The 17,747-nt window shown below is 39.4% G+C and overlaps 1 protein-coding gene across 9 annotated transcripts in view; it reads right to left on the bottom strand.

The window, feature by feature from the left end:
- Nucleotides 1-17,747, bottom strand: part of robo1 (roundabout, axon guidance receptor, homolog 1 (Drosophila)) — a 494,194-nt gene that overhangs the window by 199,374 nt on the left and 277,073 nt on the right. For 6 of the 9 annotated variants that reach the window (XM_036149998.1, XM_036149997.1, XM_036150001.1 and 3 more), the window contains one exon: nt 14,235-14,324. The exons of 2 other annotated variants lie outside the window; for them this stretch is intronic. In XM_036149998.1, the coding sequence (XP_036005891.1) occupies nt 14,235-14,324 (90 nt within the window). Of the gene's footprint in view, nt 1-508; nt 726-14,234; nt 14,325-17,747 lie in introns of those variants that run through there. One more of the 9 variants, XM_036149996.1, reaches the window with a different exon arrangement.

Raw genomic sequence — 17,747 nt, 5'->3', positions numbered from 1 at the left:
TCTTGCCATAGTTACCAAGATCTGGAAAATATTCAAGTCGAATTCCAATCTTTTCCGGACATCTCCTGCGCATGTTCCCCTGTTTTTCAGTAGCATTCCAATCAGTATTGCGTGATAAAATCAACATGCCGTAACCCTGAATATTTGAGCACGATCCATGCCCCTATCCTTTAAGTCGCTGTTTTAATGCTACATCAGTCTCTCAGGTTTAGCTGTAGACACTGTGTGATGACTAAGTTCTGCAAACAATGAACTCTCTGTCCTGCTCTTCCCCCCTGCAACCTTGAACAGACCAACAGTTGCAAAGTGAAATGTCAAGGGGAGCGAGGGGAAACAAGCTTTTAACACCATCTCCAAGGAGTTTAAGCAGAAAACAACTTCCAAGAATTTAGAAGGCACAGGAATAAAAGGAAAACCTCTCTCTGCTGCAAAGTGCTCCAAGGAGTTTTTTTTTTTTTCCCCTCATAATTTTGACGATGGTAATGCAATACAGCACTTTTGTACTTACTGAGGAAGACCTGGCTGCATTTATGGGAAGGCCTCAAGGTTTGGTGGTTTTGGTGAAGTTGATTATGCATCCACTTACACCACTGAGACTTCCTCTCTGAGCCGGTGAGGCCGTGGTGCCGGTGGGAACCTTTATGGTCTTTAGGAACTCCGAGCATGACGAGCACGGCAAACAACACCATTAGCAAACACACAACCTGCATGGCGACGTGTGTGCACTACACAGAGTCGGACCTGTGTAGGTGTGCATAGAAAAAAAAAAAACAGTTTTCTTTCTTCCAGTTCAGTAAGTCTTAACAGAAGCGAAGAAGCGTAAAGTAGATTCCACAGGCCTCCACTGTCCTAGTTATACTTCAAGTATTCCTTTAAAAGCGGAACATTGGAACAATTACACCGGAAGATTGCTTCAAAAATAATCAAGTCAACAAACTGCAAATATTGCTGCGTTTCCCACCAGCGCGTCTTTCCTCTGCTCTTGAGATTTGCTAAGTACATAAACCCCTGCGGATTTCACCATCCTTCTAAATCCATTGAGACCGTTTGTTCCATAGACACCAATGGGATCAAAATGGGGGCAACCCCGCACACACCGAGGATGTTGAAGTTCACTCCCCTTGCTTCTCCACCATCCCATTGCTCAGCGGAGAAACTGTCTCTCATCTTCCCGACCTATTTATCGGCGATAAGTCTCTTTTTAATATTCAAAGGGAGTTTGGGGATGTTCTGTCTTCTCTTATAATGTTTCTGTGAATGGAGAAGGATGGGGGAGGGTAAGGTCCCCGCAGACAACACGCTGGGCCTCTTTTCAGACATACTGGCGTGCTCACAATACCTCGGCTCCCTCGGTGTAAAGGTGATGGGGTGACAGCTAAGCGGGGGTATGGCAAAGCAGCCAACATTCCCTTCTTCCCTGTGCTAAGTCTATTTCATGGCTTTCGTTTCCATCCCACTGAGCACGATGGCATGAAACAAAACATTTCCCCTTAAAAAGATGCTGCCTCCTTATAAGAAAACTAAACAACCCCTTTCCCAGCAGAGAGAAACACATTTTATAAGCCCAGGAAAGTGTTGCAATTTGTCGATTCAACCAGGTTTGTCTCTAGAATACACAAGATGGAAACAGATTTTTTTTCTTCTAAAATTCACATTTGAGTCACCTTTGTTAGAGGGGGGTGGAACCAGGTACTTTATGTTGAGTTCTGTTTACAAGCTTTGCACATTTTTCTCCACTTGCTCTAAATTTACTGCAATCATTTACTGATCCTGTTCTTTACAGTGATCCTTTTGACTTTTAATTGTCTCACATTTACTTTTTAAAACAATTACCTTAGGCTGTTTTTTTTTTAACTAGACAATTGCTATCATACATTTATAATGAGATTCAGTTTTCAAGATAATTAAGTTATTGCTGGATTACTGTGTTATTAAGTGATCCATTGAATGAGTGTCCCATCTTAAATCTGACTCATCTCTGCTGACTGAAAGAGCTGTTATAGACATAAAACCAATTTATTTAAATACTTTATTGAAATGAATATTAAGAATTATGAATATTAACATTGACCTCTGACTTTTATTGTGCCCCTTCATTCTCAGTCAATGATGATATTGAATATAGGACCCAAATGCAGGCAGGAGGCAAGTGAATGCAAGACAAAACCTTTTAATAACTCAAACTTCCGAACAGAATCCAGCTGAGAAAAACGCCCACGCCTGTCACTGGAACAGAGTCACAAAGGAGACAGCTGTGGGATCTGGCAACAACTGAACTGAGTAAACCAGGTGAAATATATAGAGATGACATTATGATACTGCAAGAAGAAGGGAGTGTACGGGATGTCAGTACACTCTGATAAAAAAAAAAATGTGGATATAAGCACAAGTAGTGATTCTGACACATTATGTGCTTCCCAGTCTTTTTGCATTAAAGAGTTCAAATGAACACTGTCATGAATGAAGCTCACATTTTTTGAGAATATAGAACTGAATGACGAAATTTTCTGAGTGGAGAACGTAAATGTAATGCAGCTCATTGTGACATCATCTAACAGCGCTCCGTTTGGGTTCTAACAAAAGATTTAGGCTGCGTTTCTTTTAGATGTGTCTTCTATCTGAAGTTTTTCTCTTTTGTAAGCATCACACATATTAATACATCAGCGGTGGGTAAGGTTGATAAATAACTGACATGAATATGGCATCCTAAACCTAGCCACTGACCAATATATAGGGAGTGGAATCCAATGAATCGCTGTCTAAGTAAAACCTGCCATATTCGGACCCTGACACATTTCAGTGAGCACTAAGTGGAGTCCTGTCATATTTTTAGAGCATCTATGACATAAACCTCAGTAGCTGTCGGACAATTTGACAGTCGCTGTCCATGAAGGACAATTAGTCTGCCTCTTCAGCTGCACATAAAGACCCAAAACTGTATCAGTCACGGCCCAGTATACAGAAAATATGGCCCATTCAAACGCAGAAAAACCAAAGGTTCAGTCAAAAAAGTTATGTTAATGTAAATTTTGATAGAAAAAAAAAACTATTAGAAGATTCATTACCATTTTTTAGCAAATTCAAAAACTACAATTTGTCAGTGAATTATATCTAAAAATTGTGAACATTTACTTCTTGCTTTTCACTATGTTGAATAGAGATTTGTGACCCTTTGCAGTAATTTGAGAAATAGCACTTCACTGGCACTGTTCTGTCGAAGATCTATATTGGCAAAGCAGGGCTTTGTTGACATAAATTCCCATAAACCTAAGACAATATTTTTGGCCCCATTCTTCATGATCATCAGCCAAATCCAGGTGTACTGTCTGAGACTTCATTGGCTTTGATCCACAAACATTTTTTTTTTATCCGCCTGTGTTTCTTTCACTTGGACCTGTGCACACAACATTGATCAATTAAACCTGGACTGAAAGGTTAAAAACAGTGTGGCTTCGCTGCTGCACCACTAGTTGGACGTATACCCCCAAATAATGTTGCTTCAGGTGACTGTGCACGGCATTCACATCAATTTCTATTGATTGCAGTCATACTGCACATGTGCCAGGGCTTCTCTCTACAGGCAGATTATATTATTTTCTTGTTTACTGGGAAACAGGGGTGCAAGAGTTAGGGAGTTCTTCCTGTAACTAGTGGGTTGCCGGTCCCATCCCCAGTTCTGCCTGTCTCAGTCTTTGTTATAGTTGGTGATCCTGATGGGACAGAGGGGGGGTATGAGCAGGACCAAAACTCTGACCAATCCCTGGTTGGTTAGAGTTTTTACAAGCCTGCAGAGATCTCCTTTTTCTGAATACATCACTACTTTAAGGATGAAAGGACAATTGTACCCAGTATAACAAAAAGTGTTTCTGAACAGGATTACCTAGTATAGCTTTAGAATTAGCGTTTTCTAAAAGTAAGTTTCCAGATCTTTGGTGGATAACGCACTGATGTAACGGGATGACACCGGGCTAGCGGACACTGTCCCGGTGCCACGCTGCGTATTAAGCCGTATTTGTTTGGGAACAGTAAATGGTAAGTAAACAATAATTGGGTCTATATGACCAAAGTGTTCCCTGGGTACTCTGTGATTGTGGCTGTGGCATTTAAACTGGACCCAACCTTCTGCTGCAAGTTGACTTTTATCACCATGTCAAAATCTTTTAGCAGCTCTTCGCACTAAAATAAAAACTCAAGTAGGGTTTTTTTTTTAATAGCCTGATGTCTTTAATAAGCAGTTGAAAACTTTTATATCTTTAACGTGAGACTTTTGATTAGACTTTTATTTGTTATTCTATAGGTGTACTGTGCTCTGTGATCTTGTTTCTGTTAAAAAAAAAAACACTTGATAAAGTTTACAAACCTACTTAAACATCCCAACTAGGTATTCATAAAGATAGGCCCGGCGCTATTAAACAGAGTATGCCAGAAGGCACAATACAGAGCAAGATGTAAAGCAATATGTTGCAAAACATAACATGAGTGTGAGAATTTTTTCTTTCTCACAGCAACATTTCTGTTTAGCTTTTATGATAAACAATAAAGTGAACGACGATTCAACAAAGTCTTCAGGGAACGGCCCATTGTATCACACGACTGCAGTAAAGACAGAGCATTACGGGGAGAGAGTGAGAAGGGAAGGGGGGGGGGGTACAAAGAAGAAAGAAAGCTGTGGTGCTTTGCTGGATGCCTCAAGTTTGAAGCGATAAACAGGCTGTTGCTGTTCCGCCTGCCTGCACATACTGAATCCCTTTTTCCCTGTGTCTTTTAATGGGCCTCACATTAGCATCTGTTTAGAGTCAGCCTCAACATGGCCTGTGGAGGCTGATTAAAATAACCCTCCTATCACGTAACATCCTGGCAGGAACATCAAAATACAGTCAGATGTTGGAACACTCGCAGCAACAGACAGTCAGGAGGTTAGCCCCAATGTTCTCCACTTTTGCAGACAAAAAAAAAAAAAAAAAGGTTTATTAGCGGCTTCTGTTTAAACAAACCTACAGGGAGGTTATGCACCATATGGAAAGATAGAAAATGTAGTATTTCTGCAGAAAGCAAGAAGTATCACCATGACGAATAAAGTGCAGTTTTAAAGGATACACCATGCAACTGAGAATTCAGTAAAAGTCTTTAATTACATCAGATTGTTTAGTGACCAGGCCAACATGCCAACAGGCCATCATGCTCATAAAACCCAATGCACATAAGACAACACTTTTTCCCAAGCGTCACAGCTTTACTGAGACTTGGGGGTGCTTTGACGACTGACAATAGAGCTTAGTCCAATTGAGCCAAGAGTTCCATTTGTTACATTTACCGCTGGACCTCAGCCAATGAGGTTAATCAGCTAAATTTAAGAGAAACAGTCAATTTTAATTGACTGTTTCTCTTAAATTTAGCTGAATGCGGTGTCTAACCTTTCTATAAACAGATTTAAACTAAAACCATATACAATCGATTAGGAAACTGCATTTATGTGTTGACAACCAATCATCAAACACAAGCTGGACAGTGCAACTATAATGAAAATCTTTTACATGTTCTAAAGAGTGGATTGCCACTATGGAAACTTTTGCAACTTTCTTAGGGTGTTTGAGTTCAAACCAGATGCTGTGGTCATTGTAATCAACAACACACTGCACATAATATGACTCCAACAAACTATGGTGCATAGAAAAAGTCCTTTTGAGCCTTTTATTGGCCTTATGGAAATTATCTTTGCATGTTATTACATACCCACAATTAAAAATGTAACTTATTGGGGATATTCTATTAAATATATTTTATATTATATTATTTCATCCTTATTTGACAGGGGCAATGCAAACAAACAGTGACAAAACAAAGTGCTGCATATAAAGTTTATAGCTAATGCTAATTTTGAACTTCTGTCCCTGTTTGGGCTTTTATACGCAATAGAATTTACATACAACACTACTTCAATCTAAAAAATTAAAAACATGATGAAATTGAAAAACATGACTCATGCGCACACTGCAAAACCAAAACTAAATATAAATCAAATTGTCTTGAAATTAGTTTATTTGTCCTTGAAATGAGCATTCAAATAAGATGATCTGCCAATGTTATGAGTATTTTGACCCCTAAAATAAGATAATGACTGCACCTGAAATAAGATGATGGAGATGAGTTGTTCCTATTTTAAGCGCAAGAATCTTACTCCATTGGCATATTATCTTATTTACGTGCTGAAAAAGTTTCCCAACATATGGTTTAAAATATGTACAAATGACAAAACAAAACAAGTACAACTTCCTATAGACACTGTCTTCAATCCTTTTAGTTGATAAGCAAAACGAACTACTGTTTTGATGAACAATTAAACACTTGAGAAAATACATTTATAGTCACCATTCCATCTGCTTCTTCAGCCTTTTTTTAATCAACGACTGTAGACATTTTGTTATTGAATCAGAAATCAATCTAAAATGTCAAAGGCCAGAGTGAACATTAATATCCTAGATAAAAGACGGCTTCTGTTGGTTTTCTGTTCTGTTAGGTTGCCTATGGCTCAATGGACCGAGCTGCCATCTTGCAATTGGAAAGTTGTGCATACAATCCCAGCTTTTTCCCTGCCACAGGTTGATGTGCTGTTGTGCAATGCACTTGGCTCCAAGCTGCCTGCTGCTCTGTGTATGAATGTGTGTATGTTGTGGTTGGAGCTGGGTTAACGTAGCTATAGTACAAAAGCACGTGAGTGGCCAGTCCAACTATCACTACCACAAGAATTAATTGAACACATCCAATATTCCCGTTATAAACATTTCAGTGAACTATAAAACTTCACAGTGTCTTAGCTGTAGTGGAGTGGCACTTCTATGCCACCACTCCTCTTTTAAGACGATCCTGAGCAGGTAAAAAGTAAACGTCAGGCTTAATGTGTGCTAAAAGTTTGTTTCTGTGGCGGAAACACACACAAAAAATAAACTTGTCGCTCCCTTTCTTTCCCCTGCACCATCAGCTGCTAAAACAAATGGGTGCTGAGACGGATTAAACAAATATGAACGATGGGATATCGAGCCCTGCTGACCTCACACCACGCGCCAGAGCCGCGAGAGCAGGTGCTGCTCAGATTTATAGCCCCCCCCCCAACTCATGATACTTCCTTTCTTACCCTGAGATGCTGAGCCCTGCTGAGAGAACGTCGAGTCCCCACACAGCTCCCCCCGCCCCCCTTTCAGCACACAAACTTAGACAAACAGACCCAGGCAGAACTTTACATAAAACATGTCTGTGCATGAATCACATTATCAGTCATAAAACAAGCAACGGTTTCACAGATCATCGAGCCATCAGTTTTGGCTGACAGTTATTACAGTCATTTGAACAGGGAGGGATTGTTAGTGAGGTTACAGGGGATTTTTATGTGTTTGCTCATAAAGATAGTTAAATGATCTGAAGGCAAAAGCATCTGTGCAAGTCAATGGCTGTAAATCATCAGTTAAAAGAAATACAAGAGGGAAAATATTTAGAGTTTCGAGCGCTTTGCAGTTATAGCGGAAAGTGTACTCTTGATGAAATAATATGATTGCAGAGAGAGTTTTACAGTTATTTGCTCTTATAAAACAAGACTTTAAGTAAACTTTAAACAGCTTTGCAACTCTACTTAAATATTTCCTTTTGCGCTCAAACAAATTCAAATTGCAACATTCATTGGTGGTAGTCATAGTCTGTCTGCGACGTGTTTGCATTTTGTCCCATATTTGAAAGATTAGCTCATATAGTTGAGAAAATTAGATTAGTGGATTAGATTGTTAGATTATTTAGAAAATGTGTCAATAAATCAAATGAAAAAATAAAAAAAATCATCACTGGGTACAGTCTTACATATATTTCTTGTTCAGACTGTTTTTTCCTTTTCCCCTGAAGTAGACAGTAGATTTGGAGCTTAGTGTGACCAATAATAAATAAATCATTGGTTATGTATAGTTAAATGGAATAATGAAATAAGTCTTCATATAGATAAATAAATCAATTTGTTTATTAAAATGTGTGATTTTTTTTACTGAGAAAGTGAAGGATTCATCCTTCAAACATATTTTTGATAGACTTTTGATATGTAACTGATGATTTACGTAAATACTGTTTGACCAATCTGTCTGTGTGACTTGATTGAACTGACTTTGTAAAGTGCCTTGAGATGGCACGTGTTGTAAATTGGAGCTATATAAATTAAATGAAATGTATCTTATTCGAATTCATATAGTTTATAACAGACTGCCAATTTGCCTATCAGGTGTCAGGGATGCTTTTCCTATCCTTCTAGTCTGCAGGACGGAGTGCAAAGCACTTTATCCTCTGTTAAATTTCATACTATATAACCCATTTACATAGAAAAACATACTATTTTGACTGGGAAATGAAACGTGTTTAACAGGGCAAGAGCAGCTTATTATTAGCACTTAGCAAAGCCCTGTGCGATAGTTCGTCCAGTTATCACGAGGACACTTAATATGTGAGCCTGAATATTCTAATTTAATTCTAAGCACACAGTCTTTGTGATTTTGACCAGCTCAAGTCTTACCCCCTACTCCAGTGGCTCTCGCCCACATTACTCCATATGCTGCCCTGACAAGAATAGGGAACAGGCGCACTCCTCTGGGTATGGCTACGATAAAGCGGGGCAGATTAGAGAGATGAAAAGGGATTGGATGGGGGGGGAGGGAATCCTCCACTGACCTCTGCAACGCTGAAGCTGGAAGGAAGCTGCATGTAGGGCATATTTATATCTAATTGTATCTCCAGTGAATCTCTCCTGGAGGCAACGCTTCGGCTCTTTCACCGTTGCTGCCGTGGGAAATGACTTCTGTAGCTACATGGAGATGATCTGTGAGAGCATCTGGTTGAAAGTGCAGGAATCTTTTTGCTTCCTCAATCCTGATGTTTTTTCTTCTTTTTTCTTGTGTCTATTGGCAGATATAAATAAGGATGACACTGTCAAGGGAATTGGTTTTCAGCACAGAGACTCGAGGTCACATACAAGAACCTAGCGATCATAGCAAAGGGTGATGGGATCTCTCAATCTCAATCTTGGTAAAGCTGTCAGTACTAAAGAAGCTATGCAAAGACCACAGTACACCATGTTGCCAAAGCTATTCTCCAATCAAAGTAATTGAAATAAGGTGTTCTAATCACTTCCATGGCCACAGGTGTACAATATCAAACACCTAGGCATGCAGACTGTTTCCACAAACAATTGTTAAAAGAATGGGTCGCTCTCAGGAGCTAAATTAATTCCAGTGTGGTTCTGTGACAGGATGCCACCTGTGCAGCAAGTCCAGTCATGAAATTCCCTTGCACCAAAATATTCCACAATCAACTCTCGGTGGTATTATCTCTTTAAAATGTTTAACAGGATTACTTGAATTTCCCCTTGAAACTAGACCTGGCAGATAAACACTATTATATTATATACTTTTCTGAATATATTGCAGTTGGCTATAACCGTCAGGCTGTAGTTTGACAGTGGCAGCTTCTGGAAAATGAGCAGTAATCCAAAGTTAACGTAAGACAGGGTTTTTTCAACCACTGCAGGACATGACTGCACAGGATATTACAGTGGGGAGAATGAGGCTCTTTTGCCTGCAGGAATACAAGCAGGATGAGGTAAGAGATCTGCATAAGATATAAACAAAGATAACCTTGACATATGGCAAAAGAAATATTTCAGTGGTGCTGTGAAGAGAAGCGGGTTTCTTCACAGTGTGACTCCTAAACTGTTATAGCAAACACACAATACAAGAAGAAAAAAAAAAACTTGTCGGAGGCTTCAAAAGACTGAAATCAAGTTTCACCTTTCTAACATGCTACATCATCAGAGCTACAATGGCTCAAAGGACAAAGCCCAGTCAAAGTTCAGACCTAAACTCAATGGAGCAGCCATTAATAAAACTGTTGAGATTTCTAAATATTGTGCTCTCATTTATATTTGATTTGTTTATTTTATTTTACTTTGGAACCAAGCAATCATATTGCAGAGTGTATATCATGTGACCTAATTAGTGACTGAATGAATGCTCGTGTCTGTTTAAATAAAATACGCCAGTCTAAATGAAACTGGTTGATGTGAAACAGTATCCCCTGTTGTCTGCGTAAGTTACTCTGCTAACAAAAACTTAGAAAGTGATGTTCACAGACACTTTGTTGACTGTCAGACTGAGCTTGATCTGGTTTGCAAAGACAAATCGGCTAAAATTCCAGGCTCTTGATATCACAGCTGCTAAAGACATATCCAACAAGTCTATTTCTTATAAATGTGTGTAAGCTTGTTTGTTTCTGCATTTGCTGTGGTGTAATGTGCAATGTGTGTATTTATTTATTGTTTATTTATTATATTTTTATGGTGGCAGTTTTATCTTCTTTTCAGCACATGCAGGGGAAAGACAAATTTCCCCTACGGGAACAATACTGTATAACCTCATATAGCAAAAGGTGGTTCTACAAAGTATGGACTACAATAATTCGAATCCATATGCATGCCATCTGTTTTTTTTGGTGTAAATTTTGATTTGTAAAGAAAATCATAGCCAGGTGTTAAGTTTCTTGCTTTTTACAAATATACTTGTGGGTCTATCCCATAAAATTTCAATACAAATGTTTGACACAAAATGTGAAAAAGTTGTAGACAGGGGTATGAGCACTTCCAAAATGACCTGTACATCTGCGTATGCAAACGTTATAACAAGGGCCTCCACTCAGAAGTACCTTTATTCTCTTTATTTTTGTTTAATTTCTACCCTAAAGTCTTTGACCCTGCCCTGAACAATGTCTTTGACAGTTCCCAGTCTTTTACAATAAATCTTGATTTTCTTACATCCCTTCTTTCTACACCCTTCTTCTCAGCGAAGGATTTGTTCCAGACTTTCAGGGGCAACTGCTTTCAGAGAGCATAAAATGCTGTATTACAGGAGTCTGGACCCCTCTATTCTGGAGCCAATCAGAGATGACAGCATTGTAACCTCCGGGTCTCTGGCTTCCTCCCTATATCGTTATTTCCATAACCTGACAAATAGAGCAGCTCTCTGAAGTTGCCGTCCTTTGTGATCTGTCACAAGCGCGATGGTAGCTGTCAGGGGAGAGGGTGGATATGGGTGCTGATGTGCTCTCTGAAGTAATACTCAGTCTTTCATGTTTAGGCAGAAGAACCAAAGAGCTGTCTCCTCTCTGTGTGTCTGCCTGCCAAGAGGCAGCTAGCAAAGTGTAAGTGTAGAGATGCGAGCACGGCTCGCTAATTCACCACACTCACATGGGTCACTCTCATTTATAATGAATGGGAAGTTCTCCACAGAGCTCTTTGATATCGGGAAACAATTAAGAACTTACTCAGAGTCAGTATGTAGGGGGACCAATAAAAACCCTTTTAATATGGTGCAAACTTTAGGTCAGCATTTGGTACCTTATAAAATTGATACGGGCTGTATTAGTCCCAGGCGAGTGGTATTAAATAGTTCTAAGATTATTCCTAAAACGGAGTTGGGTGTTGTTATTTTAAGAATGAATGTGTTGTTTGGTTACCAAGGAAACAACAAAAATGCATGACAGTGGAATCAGATACAAGCCGCCTTATTATGTGGGGGGATATATATCCTCAACCATGAAGGACACAAATGGAATAATGATTAAGAAACCTAAATGATTTAATTGTCAGATGTCAAGATTACCCTCACATTCCAAGGAGCAAATCAAGCTCCTTTAAAATGGAGCCTTTGGCAGCAGCCCACTCCGGCCCATCAGATGCAGGCCAGATGTATTAGGGCACATTAATCTCATTTCCAATTCACTGACTAGCCCAGGTCGATTGCCTTCATTTTCGTGCACAGATGGGATTAAATGGCCAGATTAAAGATGTCCAGTGGACACATTTATGGCTCTTAAGATGAACACAAGGGGAAGTAGGGCAGAAATGATTTTTTTTTCTCTTAAAAACCTCATTCAAGATTCCAAAATAAAAACAAGAGCTTATGTCCAACTGAGAGGCTGTGACTGGAAAAACAAGGAAACCTAAAAACCTAGATAATATATTTGAATATTTTAAAAATTGTGCAGTCTCAGAAGATGTGTAGAGATACAAAGAACTGGGCTGCTGATACAAATGTTTCAAATGCAGAAGCACATTAGTTAGTTGCACAGCTGCAGGATGCAGGAACCACCAAATACTTTGCAGAAGCTTGGCTCCTGAATTAAAAAAAAAATAACTCTGTAATGGAATTTTTAGTCCACACGCCAGGTTTTACTAAATCGATTTGATTGAATTTATTAATATTTACATTTTTTATGGGTGTAAGTTGAAGGAGTTATGTTATCAAGCTTGTTTTAGGCAGCTGAAACTTGTAGGATGTCTAAGAATCACTAACAAAGGTAATGAGATTGTTCTAATGGGAGCTGTTGTGTTGGTTATCTTCAAAGTTTCAATAATAACTTAATGTTGTCAAGCTTTTACACAAATGGCCCCGTTCTTTCAGGGGCAGTGTCAGTTCAAGTACATCATCCTGGGATGGGACCTTCTTCAGGGTGATAAAACACCTTCTTCTTTCATTGTCGTGGAAAGAGGCCTGAAATTAAAACCTTTTGTTTCCATTGATGCACAATGAATTTATGCCAGTGATTTCTTTTTTAAGGAGACAACCTGTTTGCAGCTCTTCTTTTCCTTACAGACCTTTATATAACGAGACACATCAACAGAACCTTTCTCAAAATGAATTTTCAAAAATGAGAACTTTTTAGATGTGAAAGCAACACAAAGGAGAAGCACAATACATGGTTTAATTGTTTTTGTATTTTTTTATGAATAAAAGTCTAAAACCCCAGAATCAGTGCTCTGAAGAATTACTTTTTGTTGCAATTCTTTTAAAGCATCTCTCTACCCCTGTCTCATGTCTGCTACAGCTTCAAACAAGTTTTCTTCAAGGATACATTGTACTCTCCTCTACTTTGACCAGCTTCTCTGTCTGTGCAAAAACAAAAATATACATACACCATGTTTTACTATAGGGATGGTTTACTTTTCAAAACACATGACATTTTGCATGTAGGCCCAAATATTTCAATATGGGCTCACCTAAGTAGAAATGGCATGTGAGCTTTCTTTCAACAGCCACTTCCATATAAGCCCTACTGCTTTGTGGAGAGCTCTCCAGTCTACAGATTCTTCCATCTGAGCTGTGGACCTCTGCAGCTCCTCCAGAGTTATTGTGGTTCTCTTTGCTGCATCTCTGATCGATACTCTGCTACCCAGGCTTTTCAGCGTAGGTGGGCTGCCATATTTTGGTAAATCTCAGATTGTGCATTATGTTTCCATTTTCAGACGATGGTATGAACAGCACTCTGTGAGATGTTCAAAGCTTGGGCTATACATTTAGAACTTAACAAGGCTTTAAACTTCTCCACAGCTTTATGCCCGACCTGTCCGCTGTGTTCCTTGGTCTTCATGGGGCCGTTTGTTCGCTAATGTTCAGTATCAAACCTCTGAGGCCTTTACAGAGCAGCTTGGCTCTATTACTCATTTTAGTGGCTTGTGAGGGCAATTGCTTGCAAATGGGTTAAATCGGAATAAACAGGACCAAAGTTCATAAATACCACATGTTATTTTGTAATAATTTTTCAAGCGTAAACATTTTCCCCTACTTTATAAGTATGTCTCTTTGAAATAACTCGCTGGGATTATCACAAATAACGGAAATGTTCAAAGCACAAGAATACTTTCAAAAGACAGTGTACGTGTGCCAGGGATTCCTTTGGGTAAACCTGTCCTCAGCAAATTATGTTCCCAACAGAGCTTTGCTGTCTATTAGAGAAACATCTAGAGAACCGCTAAACCTGTCAAAAATGTGAAAATCTTACAAGCAGCAATAGACTCAAATTGACTTATCATACACAGTGCATAGCTAATTTACCATTAATTTTAACAGTGTAAGAAATGGCTGCCTTTTCTATATCAAAACTATGAAACACACAACCCATCAACATTAAAATTACATTAAAACTTGTTTAGCATCAATAAAACACGCAAAATAGATCAATATGATAAAAGCAGCAAGTTAAGCCTATCATACTCTCCATTCCCTCCAATGATTCAAGTATTAAAAGTTTTCACAGGAGTTTTGGACATTGCTCTGATTCAGCACCTGTGTTTCAACTCAAAAATCTAAGCAGCAAAGTGAATCAGGTTTTTGGCGGTTGCCGTTTTCTTCCAACATCATGCAAAGCAGTGGCAGTACCTGTGTAGCCCAAAGAGTTGTCATCTTCATTTTCGGGGGCTGGAGCTGCTGTTGCCCCTTCGCCGGCACCGTCCTGAGCGACTCCAGTCTCTGTCAACAATAACACCACAGGCACTGAAAAACTGGATGCATTCTGCCCTCTGTCCACACCCACGGTCCAGACCTCCACTCCAGTGTTTCCATCGAGGCAGACAGCGAACATGCTTAGAAGTACCAGGCTCCAGTTATGCAAACCAAGTCTCTGAGATCCAAACGCACACATCTCCAGCAAAAAAGCCAGACCTCCACAATACCTAAACTTTTGAGAATAAAAAAAAAGCTAACTTCAGTCAGTTTATGCATCAGATTCATATGCGGAAGCAGTCTTTTCTCTTGGCTCAGCGTGAGGTTGTCCTGTCCGGCGTTGATCTTGTGTGGGACTCTGTGAGTGTTAAACAGAGTCATCTCAACCATATCAATAGACAGAAGTGGCTGCACCCCAAAGGCGCACATAGGACGGACAGGGGGAGGGGGGGGCCAGAGCACACTCTACATGATTGACAATGCCCATCTTTATGCACACACACTCACACACTGTGCACACACGTATAATGCAAATACACTGATGCAGTGTTAATTGCTAATAAGTTTCCTTTCATTCAGGCTTTATATTTGTGCTTGTGCTGTTTACAGACTGACAGGTTGAGTGTGTGAGACAGGCGGCCTGAGGGCGGGACAGTGACGGGGGGAGGAGGGAGAGAGAAAGGGCCACGAGGGTCTGGGCGTGTGCGGCTCATCGAGGACACAGGAGGCCAACTGTGCCCTTATGATGGCTCCGCGTGAAATAAATCAGACTGAGCCATGCCCACTCTCATTGTGTACCGCTGACAGCGGGGTTAATATGGGGCTGGGTGGTTAGGGTGGGGAGATAAGGGGAATCTTAATCATCTAGCCCCTTCGGCTGAATGACTGCCAGTCTGTCAGAAGTATCTGTTTTCTAAATGAGATCTGGCTTTACTTTAGATGAATAGCAGACGGCCAGACAGAATTATTCATTGGAGAGTACTTTAGATTGCTAAAGTGTGAAGAGGAAGGTGACCCATCATTTTATAGGCTTCTGCCACCATTAGAAAATTAACAGTGAAAGCCGATAAGGTTTTTTTTAACAACACCAATACACGTTAAAAAGCAAAAAAAAAAAAAAAGAAAAAAAGAAAAAAAAGAAACATCACCCATGCCGTGATTATGCTGTCTGTGTGTCTTCAGTGCTGCAATTAAATTGACATTTAAAAGGCTTCGTGTTGAGAAAAACGTATTATCTGGCTCTTCTAACTTAATCTGTTTACCCACAGAGTAGCGTCTGATTGATGACACTGCTGGAGACCAGAGACGGAAAGTCGCACAAAGACATGCATGTAAAATAATACTTTTTAGTAGAGGTTCTGTTGGTTATTCACTCTTAGCACATTACCTAGAGTAAATAACTCTCTTGGCAACTAAATCTGGCATGAATTTAAATTAGCTGGTCCTCAAGCCTGAAGTTAATAATCAGAGAGGGGGTCAAGACCAAAGCAAATAAATCATATCTAAACAAGTAAACTGGTATTTATTTCAAATACTATTTATGAGTATTTGTATTTGCATTGGGCAGATCTGTATACAAACGCAGAGGATTAGTTGGTCCTGAAGGCTAAAGCTAACTGCTCTCAGAGAGGGGCCAAAGCCAGAGTGAACATCTGTTGTTCTAAGACTACTTGAATCTCAAAAGTAATGCAGCAGTTCAGGCAAATGCCATTTTAAAAAAGCAAAAAAATAAAAAATATATTGTGCTATGTTTTTTTCGTTTTTTCCTTCCTTTTTTCAAGGTCTGGCAACCAACATGTTTTGATGTTTCCCTGGTTTAACAGAACTGGATCAAATTAATGGTTCATTACCAGGGTTCTGCTGAACTTCATGATATCCCAAATATCTGAATCAGTCGTTTTACAGCCGAGACATATTTAAAAGATGCAGGACGGTGGTCCTCGAGGAGGGAAGATAGGAAATCATCGTTTAAGTATATCTTTTTTTGATGTAGCGTTTACATAAGTCATGATGGAGTTATGTTAAGATGGTAGTCTGCTTTGGTGTTGCCCACTTCTTCCACTGGCAATTAGCTTCAGCTTCTACAACCAACCAATCTGAATTTGTACCACTTGAATGCACAAGAGAGTTATCTACAGCAGGTTAAATATGAACAGCTTATACGTTTTTTTTTAACAGAACCTGACTTCAACAATTAGAAACTATCCTTTTAATGAGTATCACACACAAACAAAATGTAATGATGCACACATGAGATGAAAACATGCTTGACATTTTAAACACAGGCATGCTGTACACATCAGCACTGAGATGCACTGTCTGACACCATATGGCACACTAGAAGCATTCAGACATGAATGCTTTTAGTGTTTGCAGTTTGTTGGGACAAAAGGCTATTTCAACACAATAGAAACAATAGAAACAAAATATGACAAAACATCTTGACTATTTAGTAACTTTTATTTTGTTGCTTTCAACATAATTTTTGTTTTGCTTTTCTATTTTTTAGGTATGTCATATTTTAAGTTTAATGAAATTGTATGGATTCTAAAAACATGGAATTTTCTAACGTGTTGCAATTTTTATTTAGGTTGCCATGTATCTTGTTAATTTTTTATTTTTTTGGGATTTCAAATTTGTACAGAATTAAGGTCATTTTTTTATCATACTAATCATTATTTTCATAATAACATTCTTGAGATACTGTTTGCACACAAGCCTCATCCGCTGTGCACTTTCTGTCCTTATGTGGACTCTGAGTCCCTGGGTGGTCTGCAGTCAGAGGTCCAATTAGAGACCACTTCAGAGTTCATTAACAGGTGGTGTACCCAGCTGCCCTCAGGGTGTCAAGACAACCAGAACCACGATGTTACCTCAATATTTCCTTTCCAGCCTCAAGAACTCACCCAACACCAGGGTCCCCTGCTGGCTAATTAGTGTGACACATGTGCAAATAACTGGCTGCTTATTAAGAGATACAATAGCAGGCTTGGTCCCATTCTTCTTCCTCCTGCCCCCCTGAGTCCTTTTCAAACACGAGAGAGTGTCATTTTTCCCCCAGTCAAAAGCCTTTCTTCATGGACAAATTCACAGTGCGCTCTGCAGGCGTCTGGCTGTATTTTTGATAGTGTGTAACAGTTAAAGCTATAGCTGTTAATCCTGTTCAGAAACACTTTTTGTTATACTGGGTAAAATTGTCCTTCCACCTTGACAGTAGTCAATACATTATGTATTCAGAAAAAGGAGGTTAAAATACGAGATCTCTGTGAAAGCTGCAGGGCTGTAACAACTCTGACCAATCCCTGCCATTTGGTCCGAATGACAAGGATTTGTCAAAGTTTTGGTCCTGCTCTCATCCCCCTCTGTCCCCCATGTCACATGCCAATCATTCTGATACGCTCATGTAACGCCAGTGTCCGTAATCATTCGTTATTAGATTCCTCTTGCTGG

The sequence above is a fragment of the Fundulus heteroclitus genome, chromosome 18 (assembly GCF_011125445.2).
Source record: "Fundulus heteroclitus isolate FHET01 chromosome 18, MU-UCD_Fhet_4.1, whole genome shotgun sequence".
Lineage (NCBI taxonomy): Eukaryota > Metazoa > Chordata > Actinopteri > Cyprinodontiformes > Fundulidae > Fundulus > Fundulus heteroclitus.
This window is presented reverse-complemented; position numbering and strand designations above follow the sequence as displayed.